The following is a 24,818-nucleotide window of genomic DNA, read 5'->3' on the forward strand; positions in this document are numbered from 1 at the left end:
TAGGAAAATAAGCTAAGCAAACAACAAAAATTATAAATGGACATCGGTGTTTATATATAATAGACGTTGCTAAATAAAATCTAATAAAGAAACATAAATCATATCGATAAATTCTGTGATTGCTTAGCTTATTTTCCTAATATATATATATATATATATATATATATATATATATATATATATATATATAGGCCTATATATATTAGGATAAGTAACTAAGCAAACAAAAAATTATAAATGCACATCAGTGTTTATATATAATAGAGGTTGCTAAATAAAATCTAATGAAGAGACATAAATCATATCGATAAATTCTATGAAAGCCAGCACAAGTAGCCTATTACCCCCTCAATAATCGCACGTATTTTTCTTTTGCATTCTAAATATTTTTTTATAATCAAAGCTTGCAATACCAAGAAATCAGATTGTACTTATTAACGTAATATTAACGACTTTTTTAGGAAAATAGTGAGTGGTGACGCATTATTGTTTACTTAATGCTACCACAAGATGTCGATACAGATTCAAGAAACAGTTCAGCTACCATTTACGCATCTCAGTATCATTTCTATTAACCTTTACAATTTATATCGAGCTCGCATTATATATCAGAAATAGATGTTGACATTAAAACGTATTAAAAACGCGATAAAAGGAATAAACGGGTACTGTATGTAAATATCGCAGGTAAATCCCTCCCACTCGTAATGTAAACAACGTCCTGCACTCCGATTGGACAGGGCTTGTTTTTACCCCCAAGCTCCGCCCACAGTACAGCTGATTTCTCTCCTCCCACTGATGATGGCCTGTCCCAAAAACAAGACAAAAACAAATTTCACATACAAAGGGACGTAAATACTAGCGTGTGCTCTGTTAGCGACGACCGATCCGTTCATCTCTCCACTAGCTGTTTAACCGCAGACAAAGATGGTTTCTCCTGTCACTGTGGTGAGTCTGTTACCTCTTTTCTACCGCTTTTCATCAAAACATCCCTGTATCATCGACATGATCACTTCATAAAGACATGATATCAGTTAAACTCAAACTGGCATTGCATATGGATTCATAAGTGTATGACCATTTTCATTTCGTATTCATCTACTGCTTGGCTCTGACAACCACTTCCTTTTCTTTACGTTGTGTATGCATGATTATTATTTTTAAAATTATGCTTATATAGTGATCTGTCGTTGAGGATATTGCAACCCACATACAATACACTGACATTATTGTTTGTTTTAAATGTATATTTTGGTCTATGCATCCTTGATATTTTAGGAATAACAATGAGCACGTGATTATGGCCAGCATGCTCATGTTTACTTTACCTCTACAAACCATGTGCTATGTTATCATGAATTGTGCTGGTTTATTTATGCAGAGATTCAATTGATCTATAATTAAATAAGCACTGTGCAATTCGCTGTGCAGCGATTTTTCCATTCTCAATATTTCCCCATTTTTGTCTGCTTTCAAAGGGCTTTTATTCTATGGAAACTCTCGTGACAACCTTTATTCCTCTTTCAAACAGACGCATGCTATCTGCCAAAGAGAGGCATCCCAGTTCATGCAGTTTCACTTGACATGACTTCAGTTTTGCTGACATAATCAAGATTGCAAAGCAAAGCATTTTAATGTCCTCTGTCTTTAACACACACACACACACACACATATATATATATATATATATATATATATATATAATTTTAATTATATGGTGTCTGACCTACTAAATATATTTACAGTTGAACTGTTTTTTTTTTTTTTTGGTTTTTTTTTTTTGGTTTAAGAAATGTTGTCACATGTTTTAACTGTGTAATTTTATACAATGTATTAATTAAAGAAATATTTCACCCACAAAATTAAAATTCACACACCCTCAGGCCATCCAAGATGTAAATGTGTTTGTCTTCATTTGGAACAGATTTGGAGAAATGGATCCTTTGCGGTAAATAAATTCTGTCACAAAAAGAGTCCAAACAGTTGATAAAATTATTACTAATTACATTCTAAATCCCATATCAATCTCGACCAGTTGAACGATACAATGATAAACATGAATCTGCTTTTTTAATTCTTTCAAATAAATAATATTTAATTTCATAAATTATTCTTGAACTTTATAAGTATCCAAAGGGAGTTTACATTAAAAACATACATACATTTACATTAGATGCTAAATTCGGATGTTAAATACACTATTGTTTTACATAGAATTGTTCTATAGTCTATACAGTATTTAATGTAATTATTTCAGAAGTAACTGTAATTAAAATACAGGGAGGAAAAAAATCATAGTAATCCCTCACTTTACTTTTTCAAGAGAAAATCGGTATATATATATATATATATATATAATCAGTTAATTAGTAATACATTACACCCAACAACATAGGTAATGAACAAATCCAACATGATGTTTTTTTTTTTTTTACTTCAAATCATTGCTTCCATCTAAAATATAATATTCCATATATTGCATATAACAAGTCATGTTGTCTGAATCAAGAAAGAAAACGGACGTATCAAGCACCTTTTGTAAGCAAAAGCAAAATGCCTTAATGATGAATTTGTTCTACAAACACAGTTTTCAGCTCATGTTAATAGATGTACTGGAGTGGTGTGGATTATTGTGATGTTTTTATCAGCTGTTTGGACTCTCATCCTGACGGCACCCATTCACTGCAGAGGATCCATTGGTGAACAAGTGATATAATGCTAAATTTCTATGTTGTGTTTGTATGATTCTTAAACTTAATTTTAGAAAATAATCTTTCAGGGCATGCACTTCTCCAAAGTGATTTAACATACAGTAAACCACAAAGCTTTACCACCCCTCATTTTAAAGATCAGCACTAAATGTTTACATTATAAATAAATCATGCTGTCTGCAGACAATATCCTTACTTTAACTGGCTAGAAATCAGAAGCACTTATTTCACAGTGTCTCTGTATTTCAGTGTGACCTTTCTCAGACTGCGGGGTACGCCAGAATCTGATTAAAATATACACTTGCTAACAATAGCCTTTTTCCACTTCCCCCACGGGCAAAGACTCAAACTACAAATTCCAAGACTAAGCAACGGACATGGACTAAGAAGAGGATTAGGACAAGAAAAGTTAAATCGTTTCGTTAATATGGGTCATTGTAGTAGTTTTCCTTGTTACATAAGTAGTATGTTGTGTATCGTGCCACTGAATCTACTTCTTCCAATATAAAAGTACAGAGATTACGCGTATAAAAGGCAAGTGTTATTATTGTTTATATTTACTGTTAGTGATTTGTTCTTATTTTTCTAAAGAACATGACCTACGATTTTAGAAAATGTCCTGCCAAATGTCTGAAAAAAAAAAAAATACAATAGACTTACAGTGAAGGAGGAACCCAAGTCATATCTAAAGACCGTAATATCATAGAGATCTGGGGGTGGGCTCTTTTGACCTAAGCATCCACCTAGCAACCACCAACAACACCCCAGCAACCACTTAGCAATACCCTTGCAACCAGCCCAGAACACTCTAGAAACCCTCCAGCAATACTCGACTAGCAAGCCTCCTAGACCGCCATAGCAATACACTCTTAAAAATAAACGTGCTTCACAATGCCATAGAAGAACCTTTTTGTCTAAATGGTTCTATAAAGCACCTTTAACATCTGAGGAACCTTTCTGTTTCACAAAAGGTTCTTTGTGACAAAAGAAGGTTCTTCAGATTATAAAAAGGTAAGAAACAGATGGTTCCTTAAAGAACCTTTGACTGAATGGTTCTTTGTGGAACCAAAAATGGTTCTTCTTTGGCATCGCTTGAAGAAACCTTTATTTTTAAGAGTGTACCCTGGAAATAATTTCCTTCGGAGTATGATAAAATCTAGTTCTACAAGTACTAGTTGCACATAATTATATGTAAGAATTCCTTTTTTCAAGATTAGACGTGTTGCAACTATATGACAACTGCTTAATGTGATGTAAAATCTAGAATCACCCATTGAACTCTTCCAGAATCATCCAGTTTTGTAATGAGGAGGTTGTGCAATCCGACACATATGGATCACCAAAGAACAAAGAAATATATTTGGGAAGTACTGTAAGTCATTACTTCCTCCTTTAGGGTTTCTTGGTTTGGCGGTGACTATCCAAACCATCTGTTTGAGTTTAGTTAAAGATGGCACTCTAGGCAAAAGGCCCAATTCTAAACTATTTTTCAAGGGACAGTAAACTTTGACATATTTCTTGGGTTTGTTATAATTCTGAGACTTAGTAATTGTCATAGTTGTTATTCATGGTATCTCACATTTCCATGAAAACACGTGGATCACATTACAGTAAGTGCTTCTTTTTAAGTGTTTTTCTCTCCTCTGATTGTTAAATACAAGAACGGCTCTGTGTCAGTCTTTCTTACTCACATGATGGTGTGTTTCACTTCCCATGAATGCAACTTCAGTCTCTCTTCTGTCATGCAGGTCAAGAGCGAGGGTCCAAAGCTTGTTCCGTTCTTCAAAGCCACTTGCGTCTACTTTGTTCTGTGGCTGCCCACCTCGAGCCCCTCCTGGTTCAGTGCCCTCATCAAATGCCTGCCCATCTTCTGTCTTTGGGTTTTTTTGCTCGCCCATGGCATCAGCTTTTTAGGTGCCCACTCCAGTGCCAGGAAAATCCTGGCAGGACTTATTTTTTCAGCTTTGGGTGACGCATTTCTCATCTGGCAAGAACAAGGCTACTTTAGTCATGGTGAGTTAATTCATTTGTGTTGCTCTGATTTGATTAAAAAAGGATTAAGAGTTATTTGCTATGTGGGGTGATGGGAAAGGAAAGATATGTCATCCGTAGAAAACAAATAATTCTGTTTATCAGAAGCTTTGCATCAATATAATATTGCATTTAACTTTTATTGCCGTTCCAAATGGAGGTTTAATGAGTTTATGCGAATGATCTGAAAGCAGAAGTCTGTTGGTTTTTGCAAGTCACCACTCTCAAGCGAGACACTTTATGTTCTAACCCTGAACTATCATGCCTGATTCAGCAGCTCTTGCATGGAGAAAGTAGCGTAGAGGTTGAATGAGGTTTTTTAGGTCAGGGTTGAGGGTTGGAACAAACCATCCCGCCCCGAAGATACCCTTGAGGACCACATAGTTACTCAAGCAAAGTTTTCCTTTGGAACAAACAAGAGTGTTATGAGACCAAGAATAACATGTTTCCTGCTAAGTAATATAAAGACAATGTATACTATATGTCAGTTGTTCTTAATTGCAGTCCTCGCTCTGCATGTCTCTCTTATTTAACACACCTGATTCAGATAACCAACTGTGTTCCCATTGACAGGGTCCCTACACAGTGTTCATTGCTCCCTACTCCTGGAGCATGGGAAATCCGTTGAAGTTTACTTCACTTTGGAACATTAATTTATGGATTTGCGCTATGCCACGGCCCACGTCGTCTTCACACACAGACGAAACTTACTAGAGAAGTGTGACATAATATACCTCTGTAAATAAATACAAGTTAAATTCACATCTCGCACACTTTAATGCCCTTTGAATGGAACATATACGCTCCCTTCGAACTGGAATCATGGCGGAATATTCTGTGATGTCCACTTCGCAGGGCACTTATGGCTGAACAGAACAAACGTCTGATGATGATAAGTGATACATACAAAATGTGCAAAGCAGTGGTACATGAGGACTGGAATTGAGAACGACTGCTATATGTTATATGCTTTCATTGAGGGGTGTCCATTCCTGCTTCTGGAGACCTTGCTGCAGAGTTCAGCTTTAGCCCTAAGTAATCACATCTGAACCAACTTTTCAGGGTCTTTAGGATTACTCGAAAGTTCTAGCCAGGTGTGTTGCAGCTAAACACTGAAGGAAAGTGGCCCTCCAGGAGCCGGATTGGACTCCCCTGCTTTCACTATAACATATTCTGAATTCAATTGTATTTGCCTTATTAGGACTGCTAATGTTCGCCATCACCCACATTCTCTACTCTTCGGCCTTTGGGATGAAGCCCCTCAACTTGAGAGCAGGTCTGGTCATCGCTGTCATCTCAGGCATCAGCTACACCCTTCTGTACCCCTACCTCTCTGGTCCCTTCACCTACCTAGTGGCTGTTTACATCGCTCTCATCGGCTTCATGGGCTGGAGGGCCATCGCTGGAGTCCAGCTCGCCAATGACCTCTGGACCTGGACGAAACTGTCGGCCTGCCTCGGAGCCGTCCTCTTCATGGTGTCCGACCTCACCATTGCCGTCAACAAGTTCTGCTTCCCAGTTCCCCACTCCCGAGCCATCATAATGGCCACCTACTATGCTGCCCAGATGTTGATCGCACTGTCGGCTGTGGAATGTCAAGACGTCGATGCGGCTCGGAAAAGAGCCTGAGGAACCACACATTAACCAACCTTCCCCTAATGACTCAACCTCATTAGCAGCTACACAGGTTCCACTTTCTGCAACCCCTGGTGCATCCACAGTTCCCTCGTCTGACCACGACCAGGATACATTGGTTATAGTTGAGGAATTGCCTGTTTAGGATCATGTGAGACCAAACCAATGGGAGTATTCCATGCTGGATTCATTTACAAGGTTAGATAGTCTTGGAGTCTTAATCAGGTTGACTCTTGACTTAGTCAGGTCTCTTTCCATACTTACAATACTGCATTTGCTTTCTGTAGTAGTGCCACCATCTTTCTGGTATTGAGAAAGGAAAGACGGACGAGTTTTGGCCTTCTGGTTACTAGTTTCAAATATTCTGTTTTTCTCAACTTATAGTACCCCACTTGCTTTCTTATTAAGTGTTGTCTCCATTTCGACTGAGACTATCCCATTGTCTTCTCAATGTCTCCGATATCTTGTCCACTTCAGAAAGTCCCTGATGGCTTATATTGTGAACAAAGAGTGAGTCTTGAGTGACCAGTGTTTGTCTGTAGAATGGACTAGCAAACAATACAAAGTAGTTCAGATTCTTCTTAGGGGGCTGGTTTCCCCGTCTCACTGTAGATTTCCCAAATCTAATCAGAGAGCAGCATGAAAGCCATGTCACATTCTAAAGCACATATGTTAGCATAATGCTGCTGTACTTAAATTCAATGCACAAGTCCTTGTCATAGTATTGTGAGGTATACCTTATCCTGTGTCACTGACACATTGCAAAGTCATTTTGTTTTATAACTTAGTTTAGAGTTAGTACCTCCATGCCTGCATACACATGTGCTGGAGAATTTGTCTTGTCAAGCCCAATTGACTGCTACCAGTGCTAGTGTTGTCTCTGGAGTAGATGAAGGCCGTATCCTACACTACGTTCTGAGACATGACCAATACCAATATGAAAACATGAGACTCTCATAAAAATGGATGTTGGTCTCTTTCTTGGAGGGGATTCGGTGACAGTGTCTGTTATCTTTGTCTTAGGTTTCTGCCAAGTCAGCAGCATTGCTCAGTACCTCTACCACAAGGAAACGGCAAATAAGTACAAGTTGAACTATTTATTTTGTCTGTATAGTATCAGATAATGTTTTTAAAAAGGGTGTGATGTCAGACGATACACATGTATCAAGCTTCCAACCACTTTCCTTTTGTCTATTGCCAGTAGGAAGCGTTTTACTCAAGGGAAAGTGGGAAGCCCTGTGGTGGGCGAATAGACATCTGTGTCATCAGCTTTAGATTAGCTGGTATTTTATTTTTAAGCCAGTATTTTTTTTAATTCTCACTCTTTTCTCAACTCATTCACAACCAATCCTCCACCTGAAAATATGTGAAAATTTCACAACGTGAATATTTCACAGTACAGTGTTATCCTTTTTATTGTGTGTGATACTGTTTTTTTTTGTTTGTTTTGTTTTTTTGGGTTTTTAGCTGAGTCACATACTTGGGTGAATCACAACATATTTTAAGTCATATTTCACTACAAAATAAAAAGTATATATTTTGCATAAAGAAAATGTCTTTTAGTATCTTAAAGTTTTTGTGTATTATTTTATTTGTGTGTTACTTTTGTTTGTAATTGTCATTATTCTTAGTCCATGTCTGTTGATTTTCAATAATGTGTAGGTGCTAATAGCCTCGCGGTTAGTGCGCCGACGTACAGCGCAATTGTGCTCACGGCGACCAGAGTTCGAATCCTGGCTTGGGTCCTTTGCCGATCCCGCTCCCCTCTCTCTTCACCCAAAGCTTTCCTGTCTACTCTACACTGTCCTGTCCAATTAAAGGCATAGAAAGCCCATAAATAAATCTTAAAAAAAAAAAAAGATTTTCAATAATGTGTAATTCTGTTTTTTTCCTCTATGGTACAACAAATACAAAAATTAATTCATATAATTAATAAGAACTTAATTGACATATTAAATGTCAATATCAGTCAATAAAAGTAGTACTAAACTAGGCTTCATTTTATTTATGCAAAATATTCAACTATAAATATTATATTCTTTGGAGTGAAATATGACTAGGACATTTTCTTGACAGGCTTTGTAAGATTTAACACAAACACCACATGTACTGTATCTATGATCAGTTGATTTGAACTGATTGTTGTTTTTATATATAAATCTCAATAAGGGATCATCAGCTGATCCTTCACTGATACTAACTGAGGGAACCATCAGTCATGATGGAAAATATAGCTTGAGCTGATATGTGCTCAGCTGCTGTACCCTCAGGTGGGAGTGGAAATGAGCTTTGAATGCAAACACAGCTGATCACTCAGCAATGGTCCATTTTGAAGTGATACGACGTCTTTAACCTGGTCGTGATGCACGGGACAGCAATATCCAGTGGTGGACTAGCAGTAGACTCGAAAATGGTGCCGTATTCTTGTGTACACTCTTGGGTTTTTTCATTCAAAGACTTGTTTTCATGCACATCAAATTAAATAAGGTGTCTACCCAACCCTGTTGGCCATTGCGTCCAACACATTGTTACGCACATAAATGCTACTGTCGTTATCAACACGCACACACTCAGCTCGACCACTGAGCTCTCGAGAAACAGCGAGGCTAGTTTGACACGTTTGCTTTATGCCAAGTTTCATAGGTTCCCTATTCAGGAGTCACATTGTCAGCAAAACATTTCAGCTTAGTCGTAAAACCGTACGTGATTTGCAGGGTCATCAAACAGCATGTCTCTTCAGAGCCATTGTGTGTCTAGCTGCAAATCGGTGATGTGTTTTGAAGGTCTGCGGCGGAACAACAAGTTATAATTGTTTGTTTGATGGTTTTCATGAAAATAAGAGTTGGAAAGACCCCAGAGTGTTCCCCTGAATCACATTTTAGGGGAAAACAGACTTTTTAGTGATTCCGAGTCACTTCTTATAGTAAATGTTATGTAACCGTTGTTTGATGGCAATATTCCTGCTTAGCATTTCTTTTCTTCCTTGTATACAACCTGCTGTCAATCTCCCAGATGGTTAGAATTCGACCTCGCCTGGTCGGTTCCTTCTCTATTGTGTTAATGCGAACTCCATAGAGGAGAACAGGTGCCTTCTGTTTCCATCACTGAAATGCTGTCTGTTGAGAAGTGTGGAGACAGTCACTGGCACGGGGAAGATTTCCTTTCCATCTGGCTTTGCTTTAGTCCGCCACCTTATTCAAATGGCAATGAGCGCGATCGTTTTACCCCCTCTGTCAGCGCTTGTGCGTTTGATGCTTTTGTGTCGAGTTGAGGGGATGAAACAGAATGCTGGGAGTTCAGTGGGTTCAGTATTGATGACAGTGTTTAGGTATAGCGATCCTGTTGTTGAAGATAATGAGGAATAAACCACTTGGTTCAAAGCACACCATTGAGTGACGTAAATATCTGCACTTTTTTCATTTTATCTCTTTGTTACCTTCCTGAAATTCTGTATTTGAAATTGAGGCCTGAAATGTACTCTACACAAATGCTTGACGCAATTCCCAAAGGCCAATTTTGTGCATAACTGTGCTTTCCCAAATGTCAGGTTACAATTCATAAAGTGACGCAAGTATGTGCTGCATTCTCAGCATTGCCACAAGGGCCACTATAAGCTATGTTGTTGTTTTGTTTAGTTTTTTCTTTCACATCAATCGTTGTCATTAAAAAGCTACAGTTTGAAGAGCATCTTACTGAGCAATTTAGTTTAAAGGGTTACTCCATCCCAAAAATGAAAATTTTGTCATTAATCATATACCCCCATATCGTTCCAAACCCGTAAAAGCTTAGTTTGTCTTCTGAACACAAATTAAGATATTTAGGATGCATTCTGACAGCTCTCTGACCCTCCCATAGACAGCAATGGAATTAACATGATCAACGTCCAGAAACGTAGCAAGGAGATCGGTAAAATAATCCATGTGACATCAGGGGTTCAACTGTAACTTTACGAAGCTACGAGAATACTTTTTGTGTGCAAAGAAAACAAAAATAACGACTTTATTCAACATTTCATCTCCTCCCCGTCAGCGTAGTGTGATTTTGGAGAGTATCCACTGAACGCAAACTGCGTATGCTGTTCTGTGTCAGCCGGACCACACAGATAAGTGTAAACGACGTAAACAGCGCATCCATGTGGTCCGGCTGAATGTGATTCCAACAATATATTGCTCCTCTGTGACATTAACATTATAGCTGTGATGTGGACCTTATTGTCATAGAATACGATTTTGTTTTACTTTTTCGTTCACAACAAAATGAGAACTAAAAAGATAGCTGTAACAATGACTATATTAGCTTCCACACCAGTGGATGATAACTTTCCGATAATTTTTTTTTATTTTATAAGCGCACCGTAGTTTTGTTGCCTGCCACTTTAAATGCTCAAGCTCTTTAAAGTCAAATGGATTCTGATTAGTTGTCAATATTTTTATCATTCATCACTTGGAGGAAAATGTGTCCTAGAATTCAAACGATTTTTAAAACTTTATTGTTATCGTCTCTTGTGTGAACGGCCCTGTACTCACGTACAGTAAATTTCTGGCCTTCCAGTGGTGTGCAATACAGTTTCGTACCCTGTGGATAAAGTTCTCAACCATGTCGAATTTTCAATTCTTCTGTCCTTTCAATTCTATTAATTTTTGTGTCACAGTATAGGGCACCTTTTAAATGCACTTTGCTAGAGAGGTTAATATATTCCTTTGTCCTATTGTTGCCATTTTATTTGACTAAATTAAAACTTTTTTGTTCCCAAACCTAGTGAGCTACCATGCTGTCTGCTGTCTAAATCAGCAGCTGCCTTCTCCTATGTGAGATCAAACATCAGTGACGGGAGTCTTGCATTAGCATGTTGCTAACACAGTAGCTACTGTCACAATAGATCATTTTATTTTGATTGAACTAGTGTTTATTGACGTGTTTTCAGTATTGAGTGAAATTGAAGTATTTATATGTAACATTTCTTTCGTCCTCCATCTTGGATTGATTTTTCACGCAGTGCATTCTGGGATTGTTTTTTCTTTGAAAGTTACTTGCAGTGCCATTTTAAGGTATCCTGGTTGTCATCCTTCACAACTTGCCTGAAATGCTGTCTAGGTAGGTAGCTCACTAGGTTTAAGCTTTCAGATATTAGATTTGGAAAAAACTGAAATTTTTTTTGCTCTTATTTTTTACTATTTGTGATTGTTTTTGCTTTCTAACATTTGCTGCGAACATTGCGCACAATCACAACTTTACCAAGTTTGTTTTATATTACTCTGTGTCACCTCTGCCTTTTAAGAGTAAATCAAAGGGTAGTTGCTGTTACTAGCATCGGATATAGTATAATCTGGGTTGGTTCCATCTTATGAGAAAGTGATACCAACATATTAACATTAATATTAACCGTAGGTGACTCTAACTGCTGTCCAGTACTAATAAGCAAATATTGCAAGTGTAGTCATATGTTGGTAAATCACTAGTTTCAGAAAAGTATATAAGATGGACCAATGTTATTATAGAGTTCTTAGGAATCAAATATATGTAACATTTTATGACTATGCTGTATGTAAAATGTAAGGCAGTGACAATACTTTGAGTAGTAAAAGCTGTGCGGTAATGAATACAATCTTTAAAAATAGAAGAAAAAATAAGTGGTTTAATGGTCTGAAGTCTGTGAACAATAAGGGAATAAGAATAAGGGAAACTCTTATTTTTTTGGAGTACCTCTCTCTTTCTCTTGCTATATATCTATATATTTTTTACAGTTGACCCTTAACATTGTGAAGTTATTATTCTGTTTGTGAACGAATGCTGTTATTTTTTGCTGAGCAGACGCGAGGTCTATTCAATATTTTGCCTTATTGTTATAATGTCCAGTAGTTTTAATTCCTTTCGTTATTGTTGTTAAAAGACTGTAGTGCTCATTTACTATAGTGATACTGCTATGAATGTGATTTAGTTCAAGTGAGAAATAAATGCAACTGCAATGCAACTGAAAATGTGCTACAAGTGTGTTTGTCTCATTGTTGTCAATTGCGACTTGCAGAAGATGATGAAGAGAGTGTGCACCCAAAAATGAAAATTGTCATTTGTGAGATTTATACATCATCTGAAAGCTGAATAAATAAGCTTTCCATTGATGTATGGTTTGTTAGGATCGGACAATATTTGGCCGAGATACGACTATTTGAAAATCTGGAATCTGAGGGTGCAAAAAAATCTAAATAGTGAGAAAATCACCTTTAAAGTTGAGCAAATGAAGTTCTTAGCAATGCATATTACTGATCAAAAATTAAGTTTTGATATATTTACGGTAGGAAATTCACTAAATATCTTCATGGAACATGATCTTGTAAAATAAAAATGGATAATTTTGACCCATACAATGTAATGTTGGCTATTGCTAAAAATATACCCCAGCGACTTAAGACTGGTTTTGTGGTCCAGGGTCACATTTTATTTAAGGAGTTACAAACCTGTATGAGTTTTTCTTATGTGGAACACAAAATATTTGTAGTACTTTTTTTAGTGATTTGTTTTGGTCCTGTTGGGACCTTGACAGTTCCAGTCCCCATCCACTTCCATTGTATGGAAAAGAGCAGCTTGAACATACTGCTAAACATCTCCTTTTGTATTTCTCAGAGGAGAAATATTTGGATATTCAAAGATATTCACCCGAGCAGATTTGGAGAAATGTAGCATTACATTCACAAGTAATCCACACCACTCCAGTCCATCAATTAACATTTTATGAAGTGAAAATCTGGATGTTTGTAAGAAACAAACCCATCATTAAGATGTTTTTAACTGAACTGTTGCTTTCAGCTAAAATACGAGTCCTCTATCCATACCATTGCTTTCTCCAGTGGAAAAGTTGCCGTGTGGATTACTTCTGACGGCACCCATTCACTGCAGAGGATCCATTGGTGAGCAAGTGATAAGGTAAATCAATTTCTCCAAATCTGTTACAAGAAATGAACTCATCTACATTTTGGATAGTCTTATGTACATTTTCAACATTTTCATTTTTGGATGAAGTATTTCCTTAACTTTAAGGCAGATGAGTGACTAGAGAAGGGTGGATCGCTTTTCACCCAACATTCAGTGCAGTGACCAGACAAAGCAGTCAACCGGATATCATAGTGTGCATATTCAATTACATACACTTTAAATGTTGGGAAACCCAAACTGAGGACTTTGTACAGGTTATATCCAGATAAATATTATGTCCTTTTATCATTATTTAAACTGTATCTCCATCATGTTAGGCCTTATAGTTTACTGTTCAAAATACTTGAACGGAAAGGTAAGACACTGATAGACTTTTCAACTAAGGACAGTCTGTCCTCTCCATTACAAGGTCTGACTGGTGTGTACAGCACGAGATTTGGATTTCCTGTGTGGAAACACTGCTCTAAAGACAAGACTCGCATTTGAGAAGACTTGCCCAGGTCGCAGCAAGTGAGCTGCATTCTGATAAGTGCCTGACGGTTGCGGAATATGAATTTCAACAAGAGCAATGGTGACCTAAAGGTAAGACCCCTAGTGTTCAAAAAGAGTAGTGTAGTTCATTATTCAACAACATTATGTAATCATTACAGCCTTGTTTTTACTTTGTTCTGCTAATTCCTAATAGTACAGCTCTCTCGCTAACACCCTGTAACCTTGTTGGTTTATTGCAAAATTGCTTCGCTGCATGCAAATGCTTTTCAGAACAGGTTTGCAACAATTACTTCAGTGCCTCAGGTTCCTTCTTAATGATACAAACTGTCTTGACTGCAATTACGGTAAGTAAGGCACTGGTTTTCTTGTGGCAATAATAATTGTTAAATCATGTGAACAAAACATGTATTGACAATTAATGATCTATGAGGCTGTTTAACCTTTCTTAAAAATCCCCTGAAGCAAGGAAAATAAATGTCATGTGGTAAAAGGCACATTTTCTGGTGTGACTAGGAGTTCATAAATGTAACCTTGAAGTAGCCTCCAGTTCTCAATGGCAGCTTTTCACTTAATCATTAATGAAATCTGTGAAATATCACTCTGGTCACAGTCATTTGTTTTCAGAGGGTCACAGAAGGATACTGATCCCAGCTTTCTTTTCCTCAAATTCTTTGAAAGAATCTCCAGAAAACATTAACCTCTTAACTGTCACCGTCCACCCTGTGGGACGCCTACGTTTACTTCACTATTTTACAATTAAATCCTAATCTAATCATGACAAACTATATATCGTTTGAAAGGTCTAAGACTCCTAAATAGGTATTTTACCACTTTTTTTGAAAAGTAATAGATTAATTTATGACAAGAGTGCACCTGAAAAATCTACATCATAACAGGAGTTCTGACCTTTGTCACAGAAAGTCTTCTTATTTGCCTTTTTCTCTATCACGCTTTAGAAATCAGAAGAAATTATATATCAGTTGAAAACTTAAAATCTCAAAATTCATCCTTTGAAACCCATTTTAAAATCAGACATTGCATTACCATGGAAATGGTACATCAAAATCACGTTGGAAAATGTTTTCATTCATGAATTATAAAAAAATAAGTTTGGATAGTGCACTCATGTCTGTGTTCAAAACCGTGAGTGACAGTTAAGGGCTTAATTATCTTTATCTGTAAATAAATGTAAAAATGGTCTTATATAAATTATAATTAATATGAATTGTATATTTTAAGTTGTATTTATTTTATTTTATTTACATTATTATTTTATTTTTATTTATTTATTTTCACTTTTACCTTTACTTTTACACACTGTAAAAAAAAAAAAAAGTTGAGCCAACTTAAAATTTTAAGGCAACCAGCCTCAGCAGATTTTTGTTTATACAACAAAAATTTGAGAATCTCCCACAAAAATAAGTTGAGCAAACTCAAAAATCTGCTGAAGTTGGTAAAAAAAATGTTGTAAGTTTGCTCAATTTTTTTTTTTTTTTTACAGTGCAGGACGATAGGGAAATTATGGAAGCCCATCTTCTGCCATGGGATAGAAATATTAAAAAAGGTAACTGTGACTTTTTATCTCAGAATTCTGACTTTCTTCTTTTTTTTTTTTGCAATTTCAAGTTTAAATTTCACAATTCAGTTGTGTTTTTGTTTTTCCCCTCCATATTAAAAAGGTAATTGTGACTTTTTATCTAACAGTTCTGACATATTTCTCCTAATTTTTCTTCTGAAGTCTGAATTGTAAGGTGCAAACTCACGCACAGCAACTCCACACCACAAGTCACATGGTACAAAAAGAAATTAAACATAGCTTTTCAAAGAGTTCATAATGCCATAACCTCAAGGCCTATGTTCCTATACAGTTTTGAATATTGTATGGTGGGCAAAAAATTATCTCATTATAACCCGTTTACATGCAAATAAACCATAAATGAAAGAAAAACATGTCCAAAGCAAAAAAGTGAGTTTGCATGCCAAGAGAAATTATGGAAATTATGATTGACGCTCCAACATATCACGTGGGTACGATTTGGGCGACCAGAGATAGGCCAGGTTTTTTTTGAGAAAGTAAAAATGCACAATGTTTCCTGTAATTGTATATAGGTCAATAGCACATATACAATTTGTACGGTATAAAAACCATTACGCCTTTGGAGAGTCCCCGTTAACCACAAATACCAACATGCATGTGTGTATGTGTTTAGACTTTCAGAAGAGAGTTTGTTTTTTTGAAAGGAAAATTTAAAGGTAGCAATAGCTGTTGTTTAAGTGGACCTGCCATATTGTGTTTTAAACATATAGCAAGACAGATTTTAATTGTAATTGTATCACTGTTCACCTCCTTAACCATCATACAGGACATCTTGCTGGTCAGGCGTTTCTCAGTTATGAAGTTGGTCACCTTCATGCCTCCATTGTCATGTGGTGCTTTCCATGCCATTCTGATGCATTTCCCTCCATTCTCACACTTGACTTTACCCTGAGGTGGTTTAGGACGATCTTAGCAAACAGAACAAGTTCAGTGACCCAAAACTGTGCAGTTATGATGAAGCCACTGTAGAAATATAGTCTTATGATCAGATTCAGACCCACAGAACCTCAGTCATTCTTAATCTACTCACCAGTCTTCAATTATCCAGGCTAGCGATTTTCTTCCCGCATCAATGAAACACATTGTTCTGTCAGTGTATGTGATTGATGATAAAGGGAAATTCTGCCATCATTTAGGCTACTTATTCCTCCAGTTCACTAAAAAGAACCAATTCAACAGAATGATTCGTTCACGAACTGGACATCACTCTGGACCGTTTGTCTGAGGCTTCGAATTAATGTTCAGTTTCTTGCACAGACCGATCGATTCGCTTCATAAGACCTCAATTTATCGCCAGGAGCCACAGGTATTAATTTTGTGCTCCTTGATATGCTTTTTTGACTCTCAAAGTGACGGTAGCCGTTGATTTGCATTTCATGAATTGCCAAGGAACACGGTTTCAGCTAAAAATCTTCTTCTGTTCCGCTGAAGATAAAATGTCATCTTGGATCGCGTGAGAGTGAGTAAATTAACAGTACATTTTCACGTGTCAAGTGTTTCGCATTCACAATACCTACCTGTGATTTTGGAAATGTAAAAATCTAGTAGTTTTGCATTATGCATGACAATAAAAACCATATGCACGAATCAAACATCTGCCGTCTTCTTGATTTCCTCTAGTCTTGTTCAGCACAGATGTGCTCGTATCGTTCTCATCAGCTACAGTGAGAACTTTCCTCATCTCCTCCTCCGTCAAACGCCTCTCTCTTCTCTCAAACACGTCTGGAGGTCAGAGAGGTTTCTCTCTTTTTACAGAGATCACACATGCTATATATGAAACAGGATTGCATTGTTTTATACACAGTGACAGATTCCACAGTTTCTTCTTGAGATCTGACACAGGATCTAAATTGTTCTGTTTTCTCTCATAACTCATTGATTTCTCTATAACCAACAGTAGATATAGCCTACACACAGGAGAATTCATTTTTAAGCATCCTAAATATACAACAAAATGTATATATTTTTTATTTATATGTAGTAATGCATTTGTGATTATCTAATTTAGAAGGATTTTATTCATTGTATTTTTAATTTCTTGTGTTTTTAACTTTTTACTTATTACACTTGTTGTTTTTTTATAGGGTGCTGTATCAATGAATTATTTTTCGATTATTATTATCATTATTAAGCAATAACACAGTGTAGAAAGACTGCACATTCTAGCCTATGACAGCTGGATCTTTCAGCAGTGCATTAACACAGATGATCAGCAGAGGTCAGCGGTGTTTAGACTTTAAAGCATCTACATTAGACTCTGAGCAGCTCGACACACACTGGATGTGTTTTTTTAGCATCTATATCAGGGTTCCTCAAATCTTTCCCTGGAGGGCCAGTCTGCTGCAGAGTTTAGCTCCAACCCTGATCAAACTCACCTACCTGTGATTTTCTAATGATCTTGAAGGCACTGATTAGCATGCTCAGGTGTGTTTGATTAGGGTTAGAGCTAAACTCTGCAGCTAAGTGGATCTCATGGGCCAGATTTGAGGATCCCTGATCTATATTATTTACCATTTAATAACAAGTTAGGTAAGTCAAGTCACCTTAATTTATATACTGCTTTATACAATACAGATTGTGTCAAATCAGCTTTACAGAAACAGGAAAAACAGGTAATAATTAATCTAGTTATTTATAAACTATTTACACTACTGTTCAAAAGTTTGGTGCCTGTAAGATATTTTAATGTTATTTTGAAACAAGTCCCTTCTGCTCACCAAGGCCACATTCATTTGATGAAAATACGGTAAAAAAAAAAAATGTAATATGGTGTCTAGTCTTCAGTGTCACATGATCCTTCAGAAATGCTGCTTAAAAATGATTACTATTGATGTAGAAAACAGCTTCTATTTTTCTTTTTTCTTTTTAAGAAGCGATGATACTTTCTTTTTTCAAGGTTCTTTGATGAATATAATGTTAAATATAATCGCGATTAATCGCATCCAAAATAAAATTTTGTTTACATAATATATGTGTGTGTACTGTGTTTATTTATTATGTATATATATATATAAAGACACACACATGCAGCATATATTTTGAAAATATTTACATGTATTTGCATGTATATTTATTAATATAAATTGTCATATATAAATATATTTAATATAATAACGTAACATATTTTTCTTAAATATATGCATGCATGTGTGTGTCTTTATATATATATATATATATATATATATATATATACACATAATAAATAAACACAGAACACACACTTATATTATGTAAACAAAACTTTTATTTTGGATGCGATTAATCGCGATTAATCGTTTGGCAGCGCTAGTATCTAAAAGTAATCAAATGATGACCAGAAAAAAAGACTTCATAAAAAAGTTTCAATGAAAATACATTTTCCAGATAATATTTTAAATAATTTTAATAATATTTTTGTTTTATTTTTCATTATATAAGTAGATTTATCTAGGCAACAAATAAATGAAAATACATATCTGCCTATATATTTTAGTTGGTCCCCACACAGGGAAGGAACATCACACATATATATATATTTGGTCTATAGGATCAAAAAGTATGAAAACCTCTATTTTAGGTCAAGCATGGTAATTTATGGTGAGGAGTAAATAAATGCTGTTTAGAATTATAGGTGGTTTATTTCTATTTAGTGCTTTTGTTGTTAATGTAGTTGTATTTTGTGTGTAGTTGAACAAAAGATGATTGTTCCTGTGAAAGCAATGTGACATATATTGTGTTGTGCAATATATTGGGGGAAAACACTTATTGTTTTATTATTTATTAATTATTATTATTATTATTACTTAAAAAGTTAGTGGAACTAGTTATTAACACATTTAGAGTTCAGTACATTTTATTATTATTATTTTCAGTGTTGCATTCAGCTGTGCATTTGATTTGTTTATCATTATCTATAAAATCCATCATTTCCGTTATTGTTGTCTGAACATCTGCCATGGCTGATCGTGCATGTGAAAACAAGCTGAGCAACAATCTTATTTATGGGAAAAGCTGCAGGAATATTACATGAGCAGAATACTGAGGAGATCGGATTTCAGAGCCAGCTGATGTGATAGCGGTGTTAAATAACACTATTTTGTTTGATTTTAAGCAACTGTAACCTGTGTAGTTTTGAGTATTTTTGTGACTTTAGAGCCCCCTACCGTTAAGTGTTGTAAATATATCACTGTTGTAACCACAGTGGATAGCTGTACATGTGGGTTGCATCCAAAATAGCATACTTCCCTACTATATAGTATGCGAAAAACAGTAAGCTACAAAAGAAGTATGTCCGAATTCACTGTAGTCATAAAAGAGTCAGCAAAAAATACCCGTGATTCTGAAGTGTGCATATGATGGACACTTTACTTTGCGGTTGTGAAGTAATTACTTATTCAAAGTACCTATACTTAAGAGAATATGTGATTAATTCGGATGCAGCCGTGCATTAATTTTTTATTAAATAATATTTTTTTGTGATTTGAAAGTTTGTTTCTTCATGGCAACAGATTTGGAGAAATATATCATTGCATCATTTGATCACCGATGAATCCTCTGCAGTGAATGGGTGCCGTCAGAATGAGAGTCCAAACAGCTGATAAAAACATTACAATAATCCACACTATACTCCAGTACATCAAATCTTGTGAAGAGAAAAGCTGCAAGTTTGTAAGAAACAAATGCATCATTATGGATATTAAGATATTACAACATAAAGCACATTTGTCTGGAAAACGTACGAAAAGATTGTGACCCCTGTTCTTAGGGTAAAGTTTGTTTTTAAAAGCGTAGAGAGAACGAGACAGGCCCTTGCACAAAAAGCCTCAATGAAAAGGTTTTTCATCTTTTTTTCTATTCTATTCCTAATCTTTTGATCACTTGTAACCCGTGTTGAAATGAGGTCTTTTCTAACATCAAAAGGAACCAGGAAGAGAAAAAGCGAGGCAGGTGCTGCATTGACAGCTGTGAGAGACGTTTGTGCGGTCCAGGTGAACGTGACGTCTATCCTCCATTGACCTGCTCTGTTTCTCACTTGCTATGAATGAAAAGCTCCAGCGGCGCGGCGCTGCATGAACAAATAAACATTTGTGTCTGACAGTCTCATCCGTGCTTTGAATCCAGCTAAATTCGCAAGCAAGCCACTCTCCTTCTCTGAGATCTGACAGGAATACACGAGCTTGTGTGTGAATGGAGCTGATTATTACGGCTCTATACCTGATCTCATAACTGATGGCTGACGGGATTGTCATATATTCATAAACCTCAAATAGAATGAAGGAGATGAACGCTGCATGCAAACGCCCTTGATTATTAAGTAGGTCATTAGAGGGATTAAGCAAAGTGATTAATATGCAGAGAAACATGCTAATTAAAATCCTACTGTGTTATTTTGTTAATCGCATTTTGGAGTAGCAAAAACATCCCAACTATTTTATGTTTGGAAATGGTGATAAGTCTAGCATATTTTATTAGTGGTTTTAATATTTGAGTGTATTTTAAGTCTAGTGTATTTTGTTAATATTATAATCGTTTAAGAGAACTATAGGCTACCCATACAGAGAAAAAAAGTAAAAAATATATATATATACATACATACATACATACATATATATATATATATATATATATATATATATATATATATATATATATATATATATATATATATACATACATACACATATATATATATATATATATACATATACAAATATCACAAAAATATATTTGCATAATTATATTGTCAACCAATATATTCAAGCCATTTTGCCCCAATCCAAGATTAATTGTTGTCTTTAATGTGCATAAACATATTACACATTTAAATAAAAATTAGCAAGGAATATACTTTGCAGTGTTCAAAAAATCTAAATTTAGTCCAGGCTACTTTATCCACATTTGCATCTGGCCTAATGGAAATGTATTTTCTTGCCTCCCAAATACATTTTGAAATATATTTGGTGTATTCTATTTCTAAAATATATTTCATTGCTCTTCATTGTTTACAACTTAACTATATTTAGCATTTAAAATATATTTTGGCCAGATTTAAAAAAACAAAACAAATGCTGCATTGGTAGCCTATTGAGGATAGAATGTTCATTGTTCTTTCTTCCTTCCTTATTTCTTAATTCTTTCTGCAGAAATGTGATCTTATATCAATCTCTGTGGTCGCATCTACAGACATTTGCTCATCTCTCTCCTGTTGTATTCATTTACATTTACATTTTGACTGATCGTCAAAACACATCAATTATTTATCTAGGCTTCATGCTAGTCAGGACATATATAGCAGAAATACAATACTTTGGACAAAGAAAATCATTCTTGTATCTCCCTCCATTTGGACATTCTCAAAATGTATGCTATTAAATTAATTTGTTTCTTGGTAATACGCCATTGCTCCTGTAGGCCTATCTTGTAGATTGTTACTGTTAAAAAAACAAGAAGTTCACTTTAACCTATAGATTTTAGATACAATATTGCCTCGCACCTCGCGATCTGTCGAGCGTCCCTCAGCAACACACAGCATTGGTGATTCATTCCTGAATGAATCGGCGTCTTTGAACAAAACGGTTCTTCGAATGATTCAGTGACTCACTCAGTTGTTTAGTTCGTGATTGAATCTGAGTTTTTGAACGGATCTGTTGAATTAATGAATAGTCCAGTCACTCGTAGCCACCTGCTGACGTAAGAATATAACCTGCAGAGAAGCGGCGTGATACAGTTATATCGTGAAAAGTAATAAAATAATGGAGCTTCCCAGCCGCTCAACCAATGAAATTTAGCTCTAGTGTTTAGCAATATCGGAGGCTGAAAGCTTTATCAAATGAGCGTTTGAAATCGGTGTAGCTTCCTATGGGTTTCTTTGCAGGTCTATAATGAGTGTTGTTGATAAGATAATCATGTTATCCAATGGTTTTGACTGTGATAATTCCATCATTTCTAAAAGGAAAACAGGAACGAAGCTGTTTGTTTGGAAAGGCAATTACTGGTCACATGTTGAGAGATCAACACGTTCTTGTCTGAGATTTTCAGAGGAGCAGAGATTTTCCTATTGATCACAGAACTGTGGAAAGAAAGAGCAAGATTGTTTTCATGTCTTCATGCTGCTCTTCGTGGCGTCAAAGGTAGGGGTCATTTTAATGTGTTTGTATTTCTTGAGGAGATTAACCCAAAATGTTTTACTCTTTAATACAGTTATCCAACTTTTCCTCAAGGTGTCCACAGGTGTGCTTTATCACATTAACTATTAACACAGAATGAACTAAAATGTGTCTTTATATTAACATTTCTCAAGAAATATGAGCTAATAAGTGAGGTTGTACTAGTTTGTGACTTTGTGACACACACACACACACACACACACACACACAGTCTGTGCTCAGTGCCTCAAACTACAGCAGCCAGTGAAAGATTTATAAGCTCTGGCAAAGAAACTGAAGAGCAAAGGCAGAAGTATTATTCACAGAGACATAAACATACAACACAGTAAGCACTTGAATTGGCTACAGAAACCAAAGATACACAAAATATATACGATGGCTGTCAAATGCATTTATTCTGGACCTAGATTTACATTGGACATCAAATGGTGACCCAACACAATACTAGAAACATTTTATTTTTTTTATATTATATATATTTTATTTCTTTATTTTTTTTAGTGGCAAAATTGTCAGGAGTATAGAACTCTGTTGATTAATTTAAAAAGAAAGAAAATGTTTTTTGTTTTTTTTAATATCTGACATCTTTGGGAGCAGGATGACTGATATAGCGCAGATATCGAGCGTGTTTACATGCATGTTCTTAACCCAATTATGCTTGGTAAGCCGACCATGCATGTGGTCATATAAACATGTTAACCCGTTTTTCTTTATTGGAGGAAGATCATAAACGGCTTAAGCATAAACCAATCTACCCAAATGTGCCAATTCCACAAATTTTGCCTGGGTTTGTGAGATAAAATGATTCATATTGTGAAATATGATTTTTAGTTATGTGTGTGTTCGCTGACATATAGGTTACATAAATAGTCAAAACATATATCTGTGAAAATGTATAACTAAAATATTTTGATAATACATTTAGGTTATACCCATGGGCATTTTTGTCTTTTTTTAAAGACATGAAAAATATCTTTAAAGCTTTTGGTCACTTTTTCACCTGTTTTATTTTCTTGTGCAATTCAAAATGCTTATTTATGCTTTTGGACAGGAATATCATGCATGTTCAAAACAGTGCAAAACCCATTCTATACGTTTCATTCAATGGAAGGCAAGAAGCAATTTTTTTTTTTTAAATCTTAAAAAAAAATCACTGAACCTAAACACACCTTTGCTCTGAACTCCACCACTTGAACCATTTTCTAGGGGCCCAAGCACCTTCGTTTCTTCTTTTCTGCTCTAAAAGTGTCAGAGACCCTAAACTAGGCTGGATGGTGCCAAAGGTGGACCACCACTCAGACACACATCCGTTAGCACTAGGTGGCACTATAATATTGAAGTTTATAAACATGTACATTGCTATGTGGATTATTGAGACTCTCATTCTGACGGCACCCATTCACTGCAGAGGATCCATTGGTAAGCAAATGATACTCGATACTCAATTTCTCCAAATCTGATGAAGAAACAAACTCATCTACATTTTGAATGGCCTGAGGGTGAGCATGTATTTATTTTGGGGACATTATTTTCAGCATGTCAATGAGATTTCATCAGCTCTTTCTCTAATCTTTTCTGGTTTGTTTGTGTCTTGGAAGTGGGAGTCAGATTCGCTCCTGCAAAGTAAGGAGAGTATTTACACCTGTTACTGCAGGAACAGTGGTGTCAGATTTAGATCAGCATTATGAGAAGGCCTTCCTTTTAATCCTCTTGACATTTCAGTTGAGGGTGGCCATCTTATTGTAATGTCACGCCGGTAAGCTGCGAGGAAGACAAACAGGAAGGGAAAAGGCCATTCTATGTATAGAAAATCGCATGGCTTTGGAAGCGTTGTGCTTAGTCTTTTTTTCTTTCATCTGTGAGTTCTTGTGTCACAATAATCACAGCTATGATGATAGCTACATGTTTAATTAACCCGTCACCCTACCCGGCCCCTTATGCTCAAACTCTCAGGGAAATGGGATGAATAAGACATTGGGAGAGAAATTACTGTAATGTGGTTGGGCCACAGTGAACTGCCTGAAGAACCACTAATATTTCACCATAAACTCTGCAAGGGCTTATAGCTTCATGCATATTAGAAACAGGGCTTAATTATTCAAAGATTTGATGAGTTGTGCTTATTCTGTGAATGATCAAAGTCAGGCAATGTGCAGACTACTTAAAATGCGAAATAGGAGTTTAGAAAGGCTGTGGGCTTTAAATTACTCCGTAATATGACAAATCCAGCTTTTCATCTGCATGGAAACTTTATCTTTATTAACAAACCGCATATTT

The 24,818-nt window shown here is 35.9% G+C and overlaps 2 protein-coding genes across 6 annotated transcripts in view; both read left to right on the forward strand.

The window, feature by feature from the left end:
- The first annotated feature begins 780 nt into the window (after nt 1–780).
- On the forward strand, nt 781–12,359 carry tmem86a (transmembrane protein 86A). Of its 2 annotated transcripts, none has more exons than XM_058767767.1 (3): nt 781–948; nt 4,460–4,724; nt 5,944–12,359. In XM_058767767.1, the coding sequence occupies exons 1-3, from the start codon at nt 928–930 to the stop codon at nt 6,369–6,371; spliced, it is 714 nt and encodes a 237-aa protein (XP_058623750.1). In that variant the 5' UTR covers nt 781–927; the 3' UTR covers nt 6,372–12,359. The 2 variants fall into 2 exon arrangements, with proteins under 2 accessions (XP_058623750.1, XP_058623749.1); XM_058767766.1 differs by having other exon boundaries at nt 803–948; nt 1,532–4,724.
- Nucleotides 12,360–13,619: 1,260 nt separating this feature from the next.
- Nucleotides 13,620–24,818, forward strand: part of b4galnt4a (beta-1,4-N-acetyl-galactosaminyl transferase 4a) — a 181,130-nt gene continuing 169,931 nt past the window's right edge. Inside the window, exon 1 of one of the 4 annotated variants that reach the window (XM_058767441.1) lies at nt 13,620–13,889. In XM_058767441.1, coding sequence (XP_058623424.1) covers nt 13,857–13,889 — 33 coding nt within the window. In that variant the 5' untranslated portion in view covers nt 13,620–13,856. Of the gene's footprint in view, nt 13,890–17,987; nt 18,009–22,061; nt 22,506–24,818 lie in introns of those variants that run through there. The other 3 variants (XM_058767447.1, XM_058767442.1, XM_058767446.1) reach the window with 3 other exon arrangements.

This window comes from Onychostoma macrolepis, chromosome 25 (assembly GCF_012432095.1).
Source record: "Onychostoma macrolepis isolate SWU-2019 chromosome 25, ASM1243209v1, whole genome shotgun sequence".
Classification (NCBI taxonomy): Eukaryota; Metazoa; Chordata; class Actinopteri; order Cypriniformes; family Cyprinidae; genus Onychostoma; species Onychostoma macrolepis.

What these genes read in the sequence shown, in the direction of transcription:
- tmem86a (XM_058767766.1), top strand. Translation starts at nt 4,403, where the DNA reads ATGATGGTGTGTTTCACTTCCCATGAATGCAACTTCAGTCTCTCTTCT. An exon ending in ACAAGGCTACTTTAGTCATG is followed by an intron (nt 4,725 to 5,943) that starts GTGAGTTAATTC and finishes TTGCCTTATTAG; the next exon opens with GACTGCTAATGTTCGCCATC.